General features: G+C 34.9%; 1 protein-coding gene across 1 annotated transcript in view; it reads left to right on the forward strand.

Annotated features, from left to right (window-relative positions):
• The window catches only part of naalad2 (N-acetylated alpha-linked acidic dipeptidase 2), a 54,260-nt gene that overhangs the window by 13,255 nt on the left and 26,005 nt on the right, over window positions 1-15,000 (forward strand). Inside the window, exons 4-9 of the mRNA XM_061919279.1 lie at window positions 4,961-5,062; window positions 5,131-5,256; window positions 7,352-7,432; window positions 11,284-11,389; window positions 13,915-14,008; window positions 14,078-14,173. Coding sequence (XP_061775263.1) covers window positions 4,961-5,062; window positions 5,131-5,256; window positions 7,352-7,432; window positions 11,284-11,389; window positions 13,915-14,008; window positions 14,078-14,173 — 605 coding nt within the window. The remainder of the gene's footprint in view (window positions 1-4,960; window positions 5,063-5,130; window positions 5,257-7,351; window positions 7,433-11,283; window positions 11,390-13,914; window positions 14,009-14,077; window positions 14,174-15,000) is intronic.

Genomic DNA, 15,000 nt, shown 5'->3' on the forward strand with positions numbered 1-15,000 from the left:
ACTGATTAATGCCAAGGGCTACCAGTTTGATACACACTTAAATACATTGCCAGAAATAGCCAGTTTGCTCAATTTACCTGTAATAAATAAATCTATATATATAAAAAAAATGGGTATTTCTGTCTGTCATTCCGTCGTACATTTTTTTTTTTCATTTTACGGAAGGTTTTTTGTAGAGAATAAATGATGAAAAAAACACTTAATTGAACGGTTTAAAAGAGGAGAAAACAGGAAAAAAATGAAAATTAAATTTTGAAACATAGTTTCTCTTCAATTTCGACTCTTTAAAATTCAAAATTCAACCAAAAAAATGAAGGGAGAAACTAGCTAATTCGAATCTTTAAAAAAAAAGATTTTAGTAATTTTTCCTAATTAAGATTAATTTTAGAATTTTGATGACATGTTTTAAATAAGTTAAAATCCAATCTGCACTTTGTTACAATATATAACAAATTGGACCAAGCTATATTTCTAACAAAGACAAATCATTATTTCTTCTAGATTTTACAGAATAAAAATTTTAAAAGAAATTCAAAAGACTTTTAAATAAGATTTAAATTTGATTCTACAGATTTTCTAGATTTGCCAGAATTTTTTTTTTGAATTTTAATCATAATAAGTTTGAAGAAATATTTCAGAAATATTCTTCGTCGAAAAAACAGAAGCTAAAATGAAGAATTAAATTAAAATGTATTTATCATTCTTTACAATGAAAAAAAAAAAAAATTACTTGAACATTGATTTAAATTGTCAGGAAAGAAGAGGAAGGAATTTAAAAGGTAAAAAGGTATATGTGTTTGAAATTCCTAAAATAATTTTTAAAGTTGTATTTTTTTCTCTAAAATGGTCTTTCTGAAAGTTATAAGAAGCAAAGTTAAAAAAAAAAATAATAATAATTTATTTAAACAAGTGAAGACCAAGTCTTTAAAATATTTTCTTGGATTTTCAAATTCTATTTGAGTTTTGTCTCTCTTAGAATCAAAAATGTCGAGCAAAGCGAGACCAGCTTGCTAGTAAATAAATACAATTTAAAAAAATAGAGGCAGCTCACTGGTAAGTGCTGCTATTTGAGCTATTTTTAGAACAGGCCAGCGGGCGACTCATCTGGTCCTTACGGGCGACCTGGTGCCCGCGGGCACCGTGTTGGTGACCCCTGGTATAGATAGATAGTACTTTATTGATTCCCTCAGGAAAAGTAAAATGTATGTTTACGACACAACATCACGCTGCGAGGCGTGTGAGCGATCTTGTTAAAGTCCGAGGTTTTGACCCAGCCCGTAATGAAGTGTGGCATCAGTGGAGAACTGCTCACAGTGGCAACAAATGCAGGAGTTTTTTCGTGGTGCTGAGTTGGATATTTGGCCATGACGCATGTGCACCGGTTTATAAGGCGCACTAAAGGGGTTCTGAGTACTTTCTACATGTTAACACTTCCTTGTGGTCTACATAACATGTGACGGTGGTCCTTGGGTCAAAATGATGCATAGATGATGTTTTACACACCATCTTCATGCCACTTCCTGTTTGTACCAGATGTATTCATCGCCCAAAAGGGTAGATGAAACCGTCCTAACTAGGCTTGATCATGTTTGCAGTGTCTTATAGTAGGAACTCGGGTTGTGTTGTACCCATACTAGTATAGTGTTGCGGTACTATAAGCAGTAGTTCATCTTCAGTATATTCAGCTTCAAAAAGATAAGGTTGTGAATCCTTATTTGTCCTAAAATAGTCATCTTCGTGGCCTAGTGGTTAGAGCAGGGGTAGGGAACCTATGGCTCTCGAGCCAGATGACTGCATCTGGCTCTCAGATTAATCTTAGCTGACATTGCTTAACAGGATAAGTAATGAATAATTCCGCTGGTAATCACAGAGTTAAAAATAAAACATTCTCATGCATTTTAATCCATCCATCTGTTTTTTTACCTCACCTGTTCAAGAAGTCGCATTAATGGTTAGATGTATTTTATTTATTATTGGTTGGCTTGAGAATAACAATGCTATTAAAAAGAATAGACTTATTATACTGTAAAAATGTTGGTCTTACTTTAAAATTCCCGCATTTAGTTGTATTTAGTGTTAAAAAATATTATATGGCTCTCACGGAAATACAGATTAAAATAAATACTGTAAAAATGCTGGTCTTACTTTAAAATTCCCGCATTTAGTTGTATTCAGTGTTAAAAGATATTATATGGCTCTCACGGAAATACAGATTAAAATATTTGGTTTTCATGGCTCTCTCAGCCAAAAAGGTTCCCGACCCCTGGGTTAAAGTGTCCGCCCTGAGATCCGTAGGTTGTGAGTTCAGACGCCGGCCGAGTCATACCAAACACTATAAAAATGGGACCCATTACCTCCCTGCTTGGTTGGAATTGGGGGTTAAATCACCAAAATGATTACCGGGCGTGGCCACCGCTGCTGCTCACTGCTCACCTCACCTCCCAGGGGGTGAACAAGGGTGATGGGTCAAATGCAGAGAATACATTTCATCACACCTTGTGTGTGTGTGTGTGTGTGTGTGTGTGTGTGTGTGTGTGTGTGTGTGTGTGTGTGTGTGTGTGTGTGTGTGTGTGTGTGTGTGTGTGTGTGTGTGTGTGTGTGTGTGTGTGTGTGTGTGTGTGTGTGTGTGACTATCATTGCTACTTTAACTTTAATATAGTTTGGTAACGATTTGATTCTCTGTCCAAGACGACTCTCGATTCAAACCCATTCTTGCATGTTATTATTTGCTAGCTTTATTTAACCAGATAAAAAGGCCGTGGAGATGCAGATCTGGTTCACAAGGAGCAGCAGCACTTTTAGGAACATAATAAGTTAAGAGCCACATTTGAAGATGCATAAAAGGGAACGATAAAACAATAAAACAATTCAGATTTACACCTTTTATAAAACACTGTTGTGTACCAAAGTACACGAAAAGGGAGCTGAGAGTTTTCTGGAACAGTGTTTTTCAGTGTGCCGTGCGAGATTGTGTCATTTCACCTATTTGGGTTAAAAATATATATTGCAAACCAGTAATTATAGTCTGCAAATGATGTGCCGTTGTTGAGCTCGGCAGCGTAACCGTGTAATTCTCTTCCATATCAGAAGGTGGCAGCCGTTAGCTATTTGCTTAGTTGATGTCGGAAACAGCGGGAGGCAGGGTGCAGGTAAAAAGGTTTCTAATGTTTAAACCAAAAATAAACAAAAGGTGAGTGCCCCTAAGAAAAGGCATTGAAGCTAAGGGAAGGCTATGCAGAACGAAAGTAAAACCGAACTGGCTTCAAAGTAAACAAAAACAGAATGCTGGACGACAGCAAAGACTTGCTTTGGAGCAACGACTACGTCCAGAAAGTACATCCCAACATGACAATCAATCCATGTCCCCAAAAAAAAGGATAGCAACAACTTAAGTACCATATTTCCTTGAATTGCCGCCGGGTATATAGTATACGCCTGCCTAGAATTACTGCCGGATCAAACTCGTTTCGCAAAATAATTAGCGCATGCTTAGCATTACCGCAGGCTCAGGATTAACGGCGTGTCAAACTCGTTTCGCAAAATATCATTTTTATTAGCGCATGTCTAGAATTTGGGCTTCACGGTGGCAGAGGGGTTAGTGTGTCTCCCTTTTACAGGGGGTCCTTTTACAATGGCCAAAGGACCTATTGAATTTCGTGCGTTTTATTCTTTCTTTCTTTCTTTCTTTCTTATTATTATTCCGCACCTATGCGCTGAAATTTGACCCCCTTAACATGCTTCAAAACTCACCAAATTTGACACACACATCGGTCCGGCAAACCTTCCCAACCTATTAAAGAACCAAACCCCAAAAATTAAAATTGCTCTCTAGCGCCCCCTAGGAAAAAAAAAAAAAACAGACTGCTTGTAACTTCTGTTAAGAATGTCGTAGAGACATGAAACGAAAACCTCTATGTAGGGCCGACTTAGACCTACATTTCATAATGATACCTTCTAGCGCAAAAATCAACAAAAATTTTGTTAAAATCCCTTAAAAGGAAAATTTGCCTAAGAAAATGCACTTTTTGTCTCTTTGCGCTATAATTTGACCCCCTTAAAATGCTTCAAAACTCACCAAACTTGGCACACACATCAGGACTGGCAAAATTTGCAATCTAAAAAAAACAAAAACTTAAAATTGCGCTCTAGCACAATTTTTGAATAAAACACAGAAAAAACTGCTCCTGGGAAGAAAACACAGACAAAACTGCTTGTAACTTCCGGTAGGAATGTCGGAAACACATGAAACTAAAACGTCTATGTAGGTCGCACTTAGACCTACATTTTACTAATTGACATCCTTCAGCAAAAATCCACAGGAAGTTGGCAATTACCCCTTCAAAACAAAAGTTTTGTAAAAACCCGTCACCTTTCTTCAAACATTATCTCCTCTGAGCGCGTCTGTCGTTTCGGCTTCAAACTCGCACAGGAGAGAGTTTGAACCCTTCTGATTAAAAGTTATTGAAAGAGTTGTGATTACTGCTCCGGTTTTGATTTTATGACCCTTCAAAGAACCACTGCGCTGAGGCTGCTGCGCTGCTGTTGTCTCAAGATGGCTACTACCACTAGACAAAAGTATTGGGACACTTATGGCTTCCACTGGACAAAAGTATTGGTCCACTTAGGACTAACAGTAGACAATGACAATGTGAAATGGAATTAAATCTTTTTGGTCCTCAAAATTCTACACACAATACCCTATAATAATAGTCGCTACTATCCATGCTTCTCCCGCTTGTCCGGGTTTGGGTCGCGGGGGCAGCAGCCAAAGGCGGGCCCGACCAGCGCTGCTTGCAGCTTTAATTATTATTATTTTTATAATAATATGTACAAAAACATATTCATTGTTTAAAAAAAGCAGAATTTTGAGCTCCAATAGATGTAATATTAAGGAATGCCAATATTTGAGTCCACGTGGAGTCCTTGGTCTACTTCACCGGCTTGGGTCTTTGTTCCTGAGGTTTTCAACACATCCCTGGCTGAGCCCGTCCCCGAGGGCTACGAAGACGTCGGCAACATTGTGCCGCCGTACAGCGCCTTCTCCGCTCCAGGACAACCCCAGGTGCGTCAAGGCCACACCAGCAAAACAAGGACCGGCTCAGGACTTAGTTCCACTCGCTCTCCACACAGGGGGACTTGGTGTACGTCAACTACGGCCGCACTGAGGACTTCTTCCAGCTGCAGAGGCAGATGGGAATCAACGTGACGGGAAATATCGTCATCGTCCGATACGGGAAGATATTCCGAGGCAATAAGGTAGTAAATTTGCATAAATATATTAACTGTGCTTGGGAATCCCTGAGTCAAATGGTACGTCTTTATTATGCAAACTAATGTACTTGCAGATACTTCTGGATTATTTTGAGTATTTTTATTCATTTCTGGTATGAATTGTGTCAATTATGAAGAACATAAAGGCTGGGCGATAAAAGGATATCACTAAAAAGTGTGTCTAATAAAAAGTTAGTTTTTTTGTTCTTCTTAGTGGGAAGAAAGCCTAATTATGGAAGCAAGGTTGGTTGCATGAACAAAGGCACTTGCTCTCAACTATCAAGTTTGGTTGATTCTTTGCATGGAGTAAGAAGAATAAGACGAAATGAAGAAATTAGGCTAAAAAAGGGACCGTAAATGGGGTCTATAAATAATCCAAGGCAAGACCGCTAGTATCACACCACCTAAGCTCACCCTTTAGAGCACAGCTGTATCTTCCCGCCATTAAACCTGCAGAAAATAGTTTTTCTCAGGTTTCTCTATGTTTACATTTTCACACTTTGCATGATTTTCTTACACTTTATGAAGCATTTCTTACAGATTCCTTCATTTTAAGAGCTTTTTCTTAAGTGTTCAATGTGATTTTACTATTTTGTTGACATAGTTTGAGTGTTTTAGCTCAGGTATTATAATCACATTTATTTATTCTTTTGTTAATCTGTTTTATTTATTTTTTTATCTTTTTATTTTGATATTTAATAATGAAATGAGTAATTCAAATAAAAAAATAAAATATAGCTAAAGGGATTATAATCAAGGAAAGGGAAGGTTTCTTTTTTTATCCATCCATGCATCCATTTTTCTACCGCTTGTCCCTTCCGGGGTCGCAGGGGGTGCTGGAGCATATCTCAGGTTTTAAATCTCTTTTTATTTATTTATTTTTTATTCATATTTAATGATAAAACAAATAATTTTAGAAAACAACACAAAATAAGTAAAATACAAATTAAGGGATTATAATCAGAGGAAGGTTATATTTAAAATAAAAATATATATTTCTCCTGCCCCATATTTTCCTTGGGTCATAAAAAACATCAATGATTATCGATATAAAAAACTTTTATTGTGATAGTTTTCAGCTTCATCGCCCAGCTCTAGCAATCATCACATGACTACACTTGGTGAGAGTACACCCTAATGTCCTAATGTTAATGTGTCTATATATATATATATATATATATATATATATATGTATATATGTATGTATGTATGTATGTATATATATACATGTATGTATGTATATATATATACACGTGTATGTATGTATATATGTGTATATATGTACATGTGTGTATATATATATATATATGAATAATGTGTATGTATGTATATATGAGTGTGTATATGTACATGTAAGTATATATGTATGTATATATGTACCTGAATGTATATATGTGTGTGTATATGTATGTACATATGTATGTATATATGTGTATATATGTACATGTATGTAAATATGTGTGTATGTATATATGTATGTATGTACAGTATATATTTTTATATATGTGTATATATGTACATGTATGTATATTTGTGTGTATATATGTACATGTATGTGTATGTATATATGTACATGTATTTATATACATGTGTGTGTATATGTATGTACATATGTATGTATATATGTGTATATATGTACATGTATGTAAATATGTGTGTATGTATATATGTATGTATGTACAGTATATATTTTTATATATGTGTATATATGTACATGTATGTATATTTGTGTGTATATATGTACATGTATGTGTATGTATATATGTACATGTATTTATATACATGTGTGTGTATATGTATATATGTGTGTGTGTGTGTGTGTGTGTATATATATATATATGTGTATACTGTATGTATATATGTGTGCATATATATTTGTGTGTATATGTATGTATATATGTAAATGCTTGTATATATTTCTGTATATATATATATATATATATACATATGTTTGTATGTACAGTATAGGTATATACAATATATATGTATGTCATTAAATATGCAACATTCTACGGGGACAAATGAGATGATGGACAAGCACAAAAACGCTGACATGATGTCTTTGCGTCCCCACCTTCAGGTGAAGAATGCCATATCGGCCGGTGCAAAAGGAATCATTTTGTTCTCTGACCCGGCAGACTACAGCGCTGCAGGAGTCCAGGTATGTCACCTGTGTTATGTCATGATTTGCTCCCATTGATCGGTCGCCATCAATAATCGCCCGATTTTCGTGAAAAAGTAAGTGATTGGTATGTGACGTCTTTCTATGACAAAATCTGATCCCCATCTGGCTAATCATGGATTTATTTTTCATACCATGCTCTCTGACTGTTAAAAAATCAACAACCGCTTTTGACTGATTAATGTCTTCACCTTTTAATCTCGCGAGATTTGGCCTCGAACGCTCAGTTTTGCACCGAAGATAGCTTGCAACAACTCAAAAAGTGCTTAGAAGTGAAACTGGAAGCACGCTACAGAAGTAGTTATGAACAGGTAGATTAATGAGAGGTTTGGAGTAGATAATAGGCCGGGGTGTGTGGAGCTTTTTCAAAAATGTATGAAAATAGAAAAAGATGGGGGTAGAAATATATATTTTGTTTGAATGTGTTTTCTGTAGAAACACAAACATGACACAACGCTTCCTAATTGTTAGAAATCTGTTTAATATGTTTGTGTTAGTGCTTCACTGAAGAGAGTATTGTGTGAGCGCCGTTTTGTCCGACTAATTTTGAAGGTCCTTAAAGTCACCATAGTTTGTTTACTTGTACAACTTTATCTGACGCTGCCACAGAAAGACGTGTTTTATGCTACTCCACCTTGGTTTCGTTTTGTCCACCAAACGTTTTATACTGTGCGTGAATGCACAAAGGTGAGCTTTGTTGATGTTATTGACTTGTGTGGCGTGCTAATCGGGCATATTTGGTCAGTGCATGACTGCAAGCTAATCCATGCTAACATGATATTTAGTGCTTCACTGATGAGAGTATCGTGTGAGCGCCGTTTTGTCCGACTAATTTTGAAGGTCCTTAAAGTCACCATAGTTTGTTTGCATGTACAACTTTCTCTGACGCTGCCACAGAAAGACGTGTTTTATGCCACTCCTCCTTGGTTGCGTTTTGTCCACCAAACGTTTTATACTGTGCGTGAATGCACAAAGGTGAGCTTTGTTGATGTTATTGACTTGTGTGGAGTACTAATCAGGCATCTTTGGTCAGTGCATGACTGCAAGCTAATCCATGCTAACATGATATTTAGTGCTTCACTGAAGAGAGTATTGTGTGAGCGCCGTTTTTTGCGACAAATTTTGAAGGTCCTTAAAGTCACCATAGTTTGTTTACTTGTACAACTTTATCTGATGCTGCCACAGAAAGACGTGTATTATGCCACTCCGCCTTGGTCTCGTTTTGTCCACCAAACGTTTTACACTGTGCGTGAATGCACAAAGGTGAGCTTTGTTGATGTTATTGACTTGTGTGGCGTGCTAATCAGGCATATTTGGTCACTGCATGACTGCAAGCTAATCCATGCTAAACACGCTATTTAGTGCTTCACTGATGACAGTATAGTGTGAGCGCCGTTTTGTCAGACAAATTTTGAAGGTCCTTAAACTCAGCGTAGTTTGTTTACATGTACAACTTTCTCCGACGCTGCCACAGAAAGACGTGTTTTATGCCACTCCTCCTTGGTCACGTTTTGTCCACCAAATGTTTTATACTGTGCCTGAATGCACAAAGGTGAGCTTGGTTGATGTTATTGACTTGTGTGGAGTGCTATTCAGGCATATTTGGTCACGACTGCAAGCTAATCCATGCTAACATGCTATTTAGGCCAGTTGTATGGACGTATTGATTAATTAGGTTTTTAGGTATATTTGAGCTCTTTTAATTTCATTTACTTACGTCCTCTGTGTATTTAATTTATATTTTCATGCCTCATGACACATTTGTATGTAATATTGGCAAGACGTGGGAATCTTTGGGCTACTCACGATTCGATAACGATTTAGGAGCTACGAATCGATTTATTGATGCAGTTTTACTTTTCTTTTTGTTTCACTAAATAAGCGTCTTATCACTTTCAACTATAAAAAGCAGTGCATTAAAAACACAGATTAATTAAATGACTAAACTAATAGAAATGTGTGCAAAACTGGAACATTAAAGCCCTAAAATAAAGAAGTTGGTAGGATCTCTCTTGAGTGGCTTGCTGCAGTCAGACACATTTTAAAACTGTCTGCATTTCTTTATTTTCAATAAATAAATCGATTAGCGGTTATTTACATTTACTAATCGATTTTATAATCGTTCATGTCCGAATTGCAATGCATCTAAAAATAGATCATTACCCCCACCTCTAATATTGGCTGCATTTCTGATAGTTGCGTGTGTGCCGGGTTGTTCCAGACTACAGCAAATATTGCCATTTTGTTCCAGACCACAGCAAACATTACCCAGCATCTGTACACATCTATACTTTTGGCCATTCTAAGTCAGTCATTTCCAGGAGTTATCTCACCCTCTGAGAAGTTTTATTAATGTTTTCCAATGTTGTAAAAATGTGTAGAATAAATATTACATTTCAACATTTCTGTCAATGAAGATTTGTGTCAGCCTGCGACACAAAGTCATTTTGATAGTAGGCTAGTATAGCTAATATAGACACTTACATAATGAGTTGTCTTCATTATAACACTTACATAAGACTTTTAAAGTCATTTTGATAGTAGGCTAATATAGACACTTACATCATGTGTTGTCTTCATTATAACACTTATATAAGACTTTTAAAGTCATTTTGATAGTAGGCTAATATAGACACTTACATCATGTGTTGTCTTCATTATAACACTAATAAAAGACTTTTAATGTCATTTTGATAGTAGGCTAATATAGACACTTACATCATGTGTTGTCTTCATTATAACACTTATGTAAGACTTTTAATGTCATTTTGATAGTAGGCTAATATAGACACTTACATCATGCGTTGTCTTCATTATAACACTTATATAAGACCTTTAAAGTCATTTTGATAGTAGGCTAATATAGACACTTACATCATGTGTTGTCTTCATTATAACACTTATGTAAGACTTTTAATGTCATTTTGATAGTAGGCTAATATAGACACTTACATCATGCGTTGTCTTCATTATAACACTTATATAAGACCTTTAAAGTCATTTTGATAGTAGGCTAATATAGACACTTACATCATGTGTTGTCTTCATTATAACACATGTATAAGACTTTTAAAGTCATTTTGATAGTAGGCTAATATAGACACTTTCGTCATGTGTTGCCTTCATTATAACACATATATAAGACTTTTAAAGTCATTTTGATAGTAGGCTAATATAGACACTTTCGTCATGTGTTGCCTTCATTATAACACTTATATAAGACTTTTAAAGTCATTTTGATAGTAGGCTAATATAGACACTTACATCATGTGTTGTCTTCATTATAACACTAATAAAAGACTTTTAATGTCATTTTGATAGTAGGCTAATATAGACACTTACATCATGTGTTGCCTTCATTATAACACATGTATAAGACTTTTAAAGTCATTTTGATAGTAGGCTAATATAGACACTTTCGTCATGTGTTGTCTTCATTATAACACTTATATAAGACTTTTAAAGTCATTTTGATAGTAGGCTAATATAGACACTTACATCATGTGTTGTCTTCATTATAACACTTATATAAGACTTATTAGGTCATTTTGATTGTAGGCTAATATAGACACTTTTGTCATGTGTTGCCTTCATTATAACACTTATATAAGACTTAAAAGTCATTTTGATAGTAGGCTAATATAGACACTTACATCATGTGTTGCCTTCATTAAAACACTTATATAAGACTTTTAAAGTCATTTTAATAGTAGGCTGATATAGACACTTACATCATGTGTTGTCTTCATTACAACACTTCTAAACTACATGTGTACTATGTGTAGTAGAGGTAAGTACTTTGAACTCCTGCTGTGTTGTCCTCTGTGCAGCCCTTCCCTGAAGGTTGGAACCTCCCAGGCGGTGGAGCTCAAAGAGGAAACGTCATGAACATGAACGGAGCAGGAGACCCGCTCACCCCTGGTTACCCAGCTAAAGGTGCGAGTACACTGTGTACACTAAACTCCGGACAGTAAGCCGCTCATTTTTCCCTCCGCTTTGACGCCTCCGGCTCATAAAAAAGGTGCAACTAATTTATGGATTTGTCTTTCTTGCTTTGAAATCATACTTCAAGCAGATATCTACAGCCTCTGTTTTTACTTCAAGCCCAAAAATTGTTTGGAAAGTATGACAATACAATATTTGTTGCAATATTGGGTCAAATGAAAGTTGAAAAAATGTGCAATTTCAAGCAGTACGTACATTTGTTTTCTGTCCAAACGGAAATAACAAATACATTTACAGCCATCAGACAGAATGATGCATATGTTCCTTTTTGACTGTACTTGAATGTGTAATAGATTGTATTTATATTATTCACATGTGAATAATGCTGTATAATAGACCGTATTTATATTATTCACATGTGAATAATGCTGTATAATAGACTGTATTTATATTATTCACATGTGAATAATGCTGTATAATAGACTGTATTTATGTTATTCACAAACGAATAATGCTGTATATCAGACTGTATTTATATTATTGACATGTGAATAATGCTGTATAATAGACTGTTTATATTATTCACATGTGAATAATGCTGTATAATATACTGTATTTATATTTTTCACATGTGAATAATGCTGTATAATAGACTGTATTTATGTTATTCACATGTGAATAACGCTGTATAATATACTGTATATTTTTCACATGTGAATAATGCTGTATAATAGACTGTATTTATGTTATTCACATATGAATAATGCTGTATAATAGACCGTATTTATATTATTCACATGTGAATAATGCTGTATAATAGACTGTATTTATGTTATTCACATGTGAATAATGCTGTATAATAGACTGTATTTATATTATTCACATGTGAATAATGCTGTATAATAGACCGTATTTATACTACTCACATGTGAATGATGCTGTATAATAGACTGTATTTATGTTATTCACATGTGAATAATGCTGTATATCAGACTGTATTTATATTATTGACATGTGAATAATGCTGTATAATAGGCTGTGTTTATATTTTTCACATGTGAATAATGCTGTATAATAAACCGTATTTATATTATTCACATGTGAATAATGCTGTATATCAGACTGTATTTATATTATTCACATGTGAATAATGCTGTATAATAGACCGTATTTATATTATTCACATGTGAATAATGCTGTATAATAGACTGTATTTATATTATTCACATGTGAATAACGCTGTATAATATACTGTATTTATATTTTTCACATGTGAATAATGCTGTATAATAGACTGTATTTATGTTATTCACATGTGAATAATGCTGTATGATAGACTGTATTTATATTATTCATATGTGAATAATGCTGTATAATATACTGTATTTATATTTTTCACATGTGAATAATGCTGTACAATAGACTGTATTTATGTTATTCATATGTGAATAATGCTGTATAATAGACTGTATTTATATTACTTACATGTGAATAATTCTGTATATCAAACTGTATTTATATTATTCACATGTGAATAATATAAATACAGTCTATTATACAGCACTATTCACATGTGAAAAGTGCTGTATAATAGATTGTATTTATATTATTCACATGTGAATAATGCTGTATAATAGACTGTATTTATATTATTCACATGTGAATAATATAAATACAATCTATTATACAGCACTTTTCACATGTGAATAGTGCTGTATAATAGACTATATTTATATTATTCACATGTGAATAATGCTGTATATCAGACTGTATTTATATTATTCACATGTGAATAATGCTGTATAATAGACTGTATTTATATTACTTACATGTGAAAAATGCTGTATATCAAACTGTATTTATATTATTCACATGTGAATAATATAAAAACAGTCTATTATACAGCATTATTCACATGTGAATAGTGCTGTATAGTACTGTTTATTCACATGTGAATAATGCTGTATAATAGACTATATTTATATTATTCACATGTGAATAATGCTGTATAATAGACTGTTTTTATATTATTCACATGTAAAAATTCCAAAGTTTTTATTGTTTATTGTGAGCGAACTGTGGTGCTGAAGTTCCCCAGGGATCAATAAAGTACTTTCTATTCTCTTCTAATCTATTTTATTCTATTTAGTAAGCAAATATATGGTACCTTAACGACGCATATTTTTTCCCAGGCCTTCAAGGGCGATATAAAATGATGCGGCGGGCCAGATCTGGCCCCCGGGGCCTTGAGTTTGACACCTGTGGTTTAGCTGATTGGAGAGCCAGTTTGCGCAGACGACGACTTCTGTTTTGTTTGATCAGCCGTTTTACTGCCCTGTTACAGACACTGTTTGTAAATAAACATATTCCTCATTTCACAAAGTATATATCTGCCACTTCTAGTCCCGTGCGGTTTGTACATGGAAAATTAAACAAAATTCTCCAAAATTTAGTGTGTGTGCAGAAAATACGGCAGTTTTTGCTTGTGATTTACCGACTTCCTGTACTCCTTTTAGAATATATCTACAGATCCCGACTTGAGGATGGAGTTGGACTTCCCAGCATTCCTGTGCATCCCATTGGCTACCATGATGCATTTCACCTCCTCAAGTATTCAGTTTCCTTTGATGCGGCTCCCACTTTGTAACGTCCGTCACTAACCGCCGTCTGTGACAACAGGAACATGGGAGGACCGGTTCCGCCAGAAAACTGGAAAGGAGCCTTAAACGTCTCCTACCGGATCGGCCCAGGTTTTACGGAGGATTTCAACAACCAGTGGGTGCTTCGCTTTTGATCAGAGGTGCCCAAATGTTTCCCACTGAGGGCCACAGACTGACAGATCAAAGGATGCGGGGCCCATTTTGCCAGTTTTCACCTACAAAACCAGTACTGTATGTATGTATGTATGTATGTATGTATGTATGTACGTACGTACGTACGTATGTATGTATGTATGTATGTATGTATGTATGTATGTACGTATGTATGTATGTATGTACGTATGTATGTACGTGTGTTTGTTTGAACTCGAAAAATGCATTTTCGGTAAACATTTTGAGTGAATGTTGAAGAGCCGAAGCGAAACTGAAATGCTAACAATTAGCACGCTGGCCAGATAGCGTCAATTAACAAAAAAATTGTGCTAAAAAAGCTATTATTGTAACAATAGCATGCTTATAATTAGCATTATTGAAATGCCACAAATTAGCTAAAAAAAAAAACTCAGCATCTTAATGTTAGCATGCTTAACTGCTAACTGTAACATGCATCAAGTACCAAAAATATATTACTCTAGATGTGTACCCGAAGTCTTTTTGTTTAAAATGCTAACCTGCTAATGTTGGCATGCATCAAGTACCAAGATTTAACTGTATATGCATACAAATTAGCTATAGAAAATGTGCATGCTAACAGGTATCATTCATCAAGTAACAAAATATCTGAGGCTGAGGTGTATACATGTTGAATTAGCTAAAAAAAAATCCAGCTTGCTTATCTTAATGTGCTAAAATGCTAAGTGTAACGAGCGTCAGGTACCAAAATACATTACTCGAAGTGTGTACCTGAAAATACTGTTTAAAATGCTAACCTGCTAATGTTAG

The sequence above is a fragment of the Nerophis ophidion genome, linkage group LG13 (assembly GCF_033978795.1).
Source record: "Nerophis ophidion isolate RoL-2023_Sa linkage group LG13, RoL_Noph_v1.0, whole genome shotgun sequence".
NCBI classification, from domain to species: domain Eukaryota; kingdom Metazoa; phylum Chordata; class Actinopteri; order Syngnathiformes; family Syngnathidae; genus Nerophis; species Nerophis ophidion.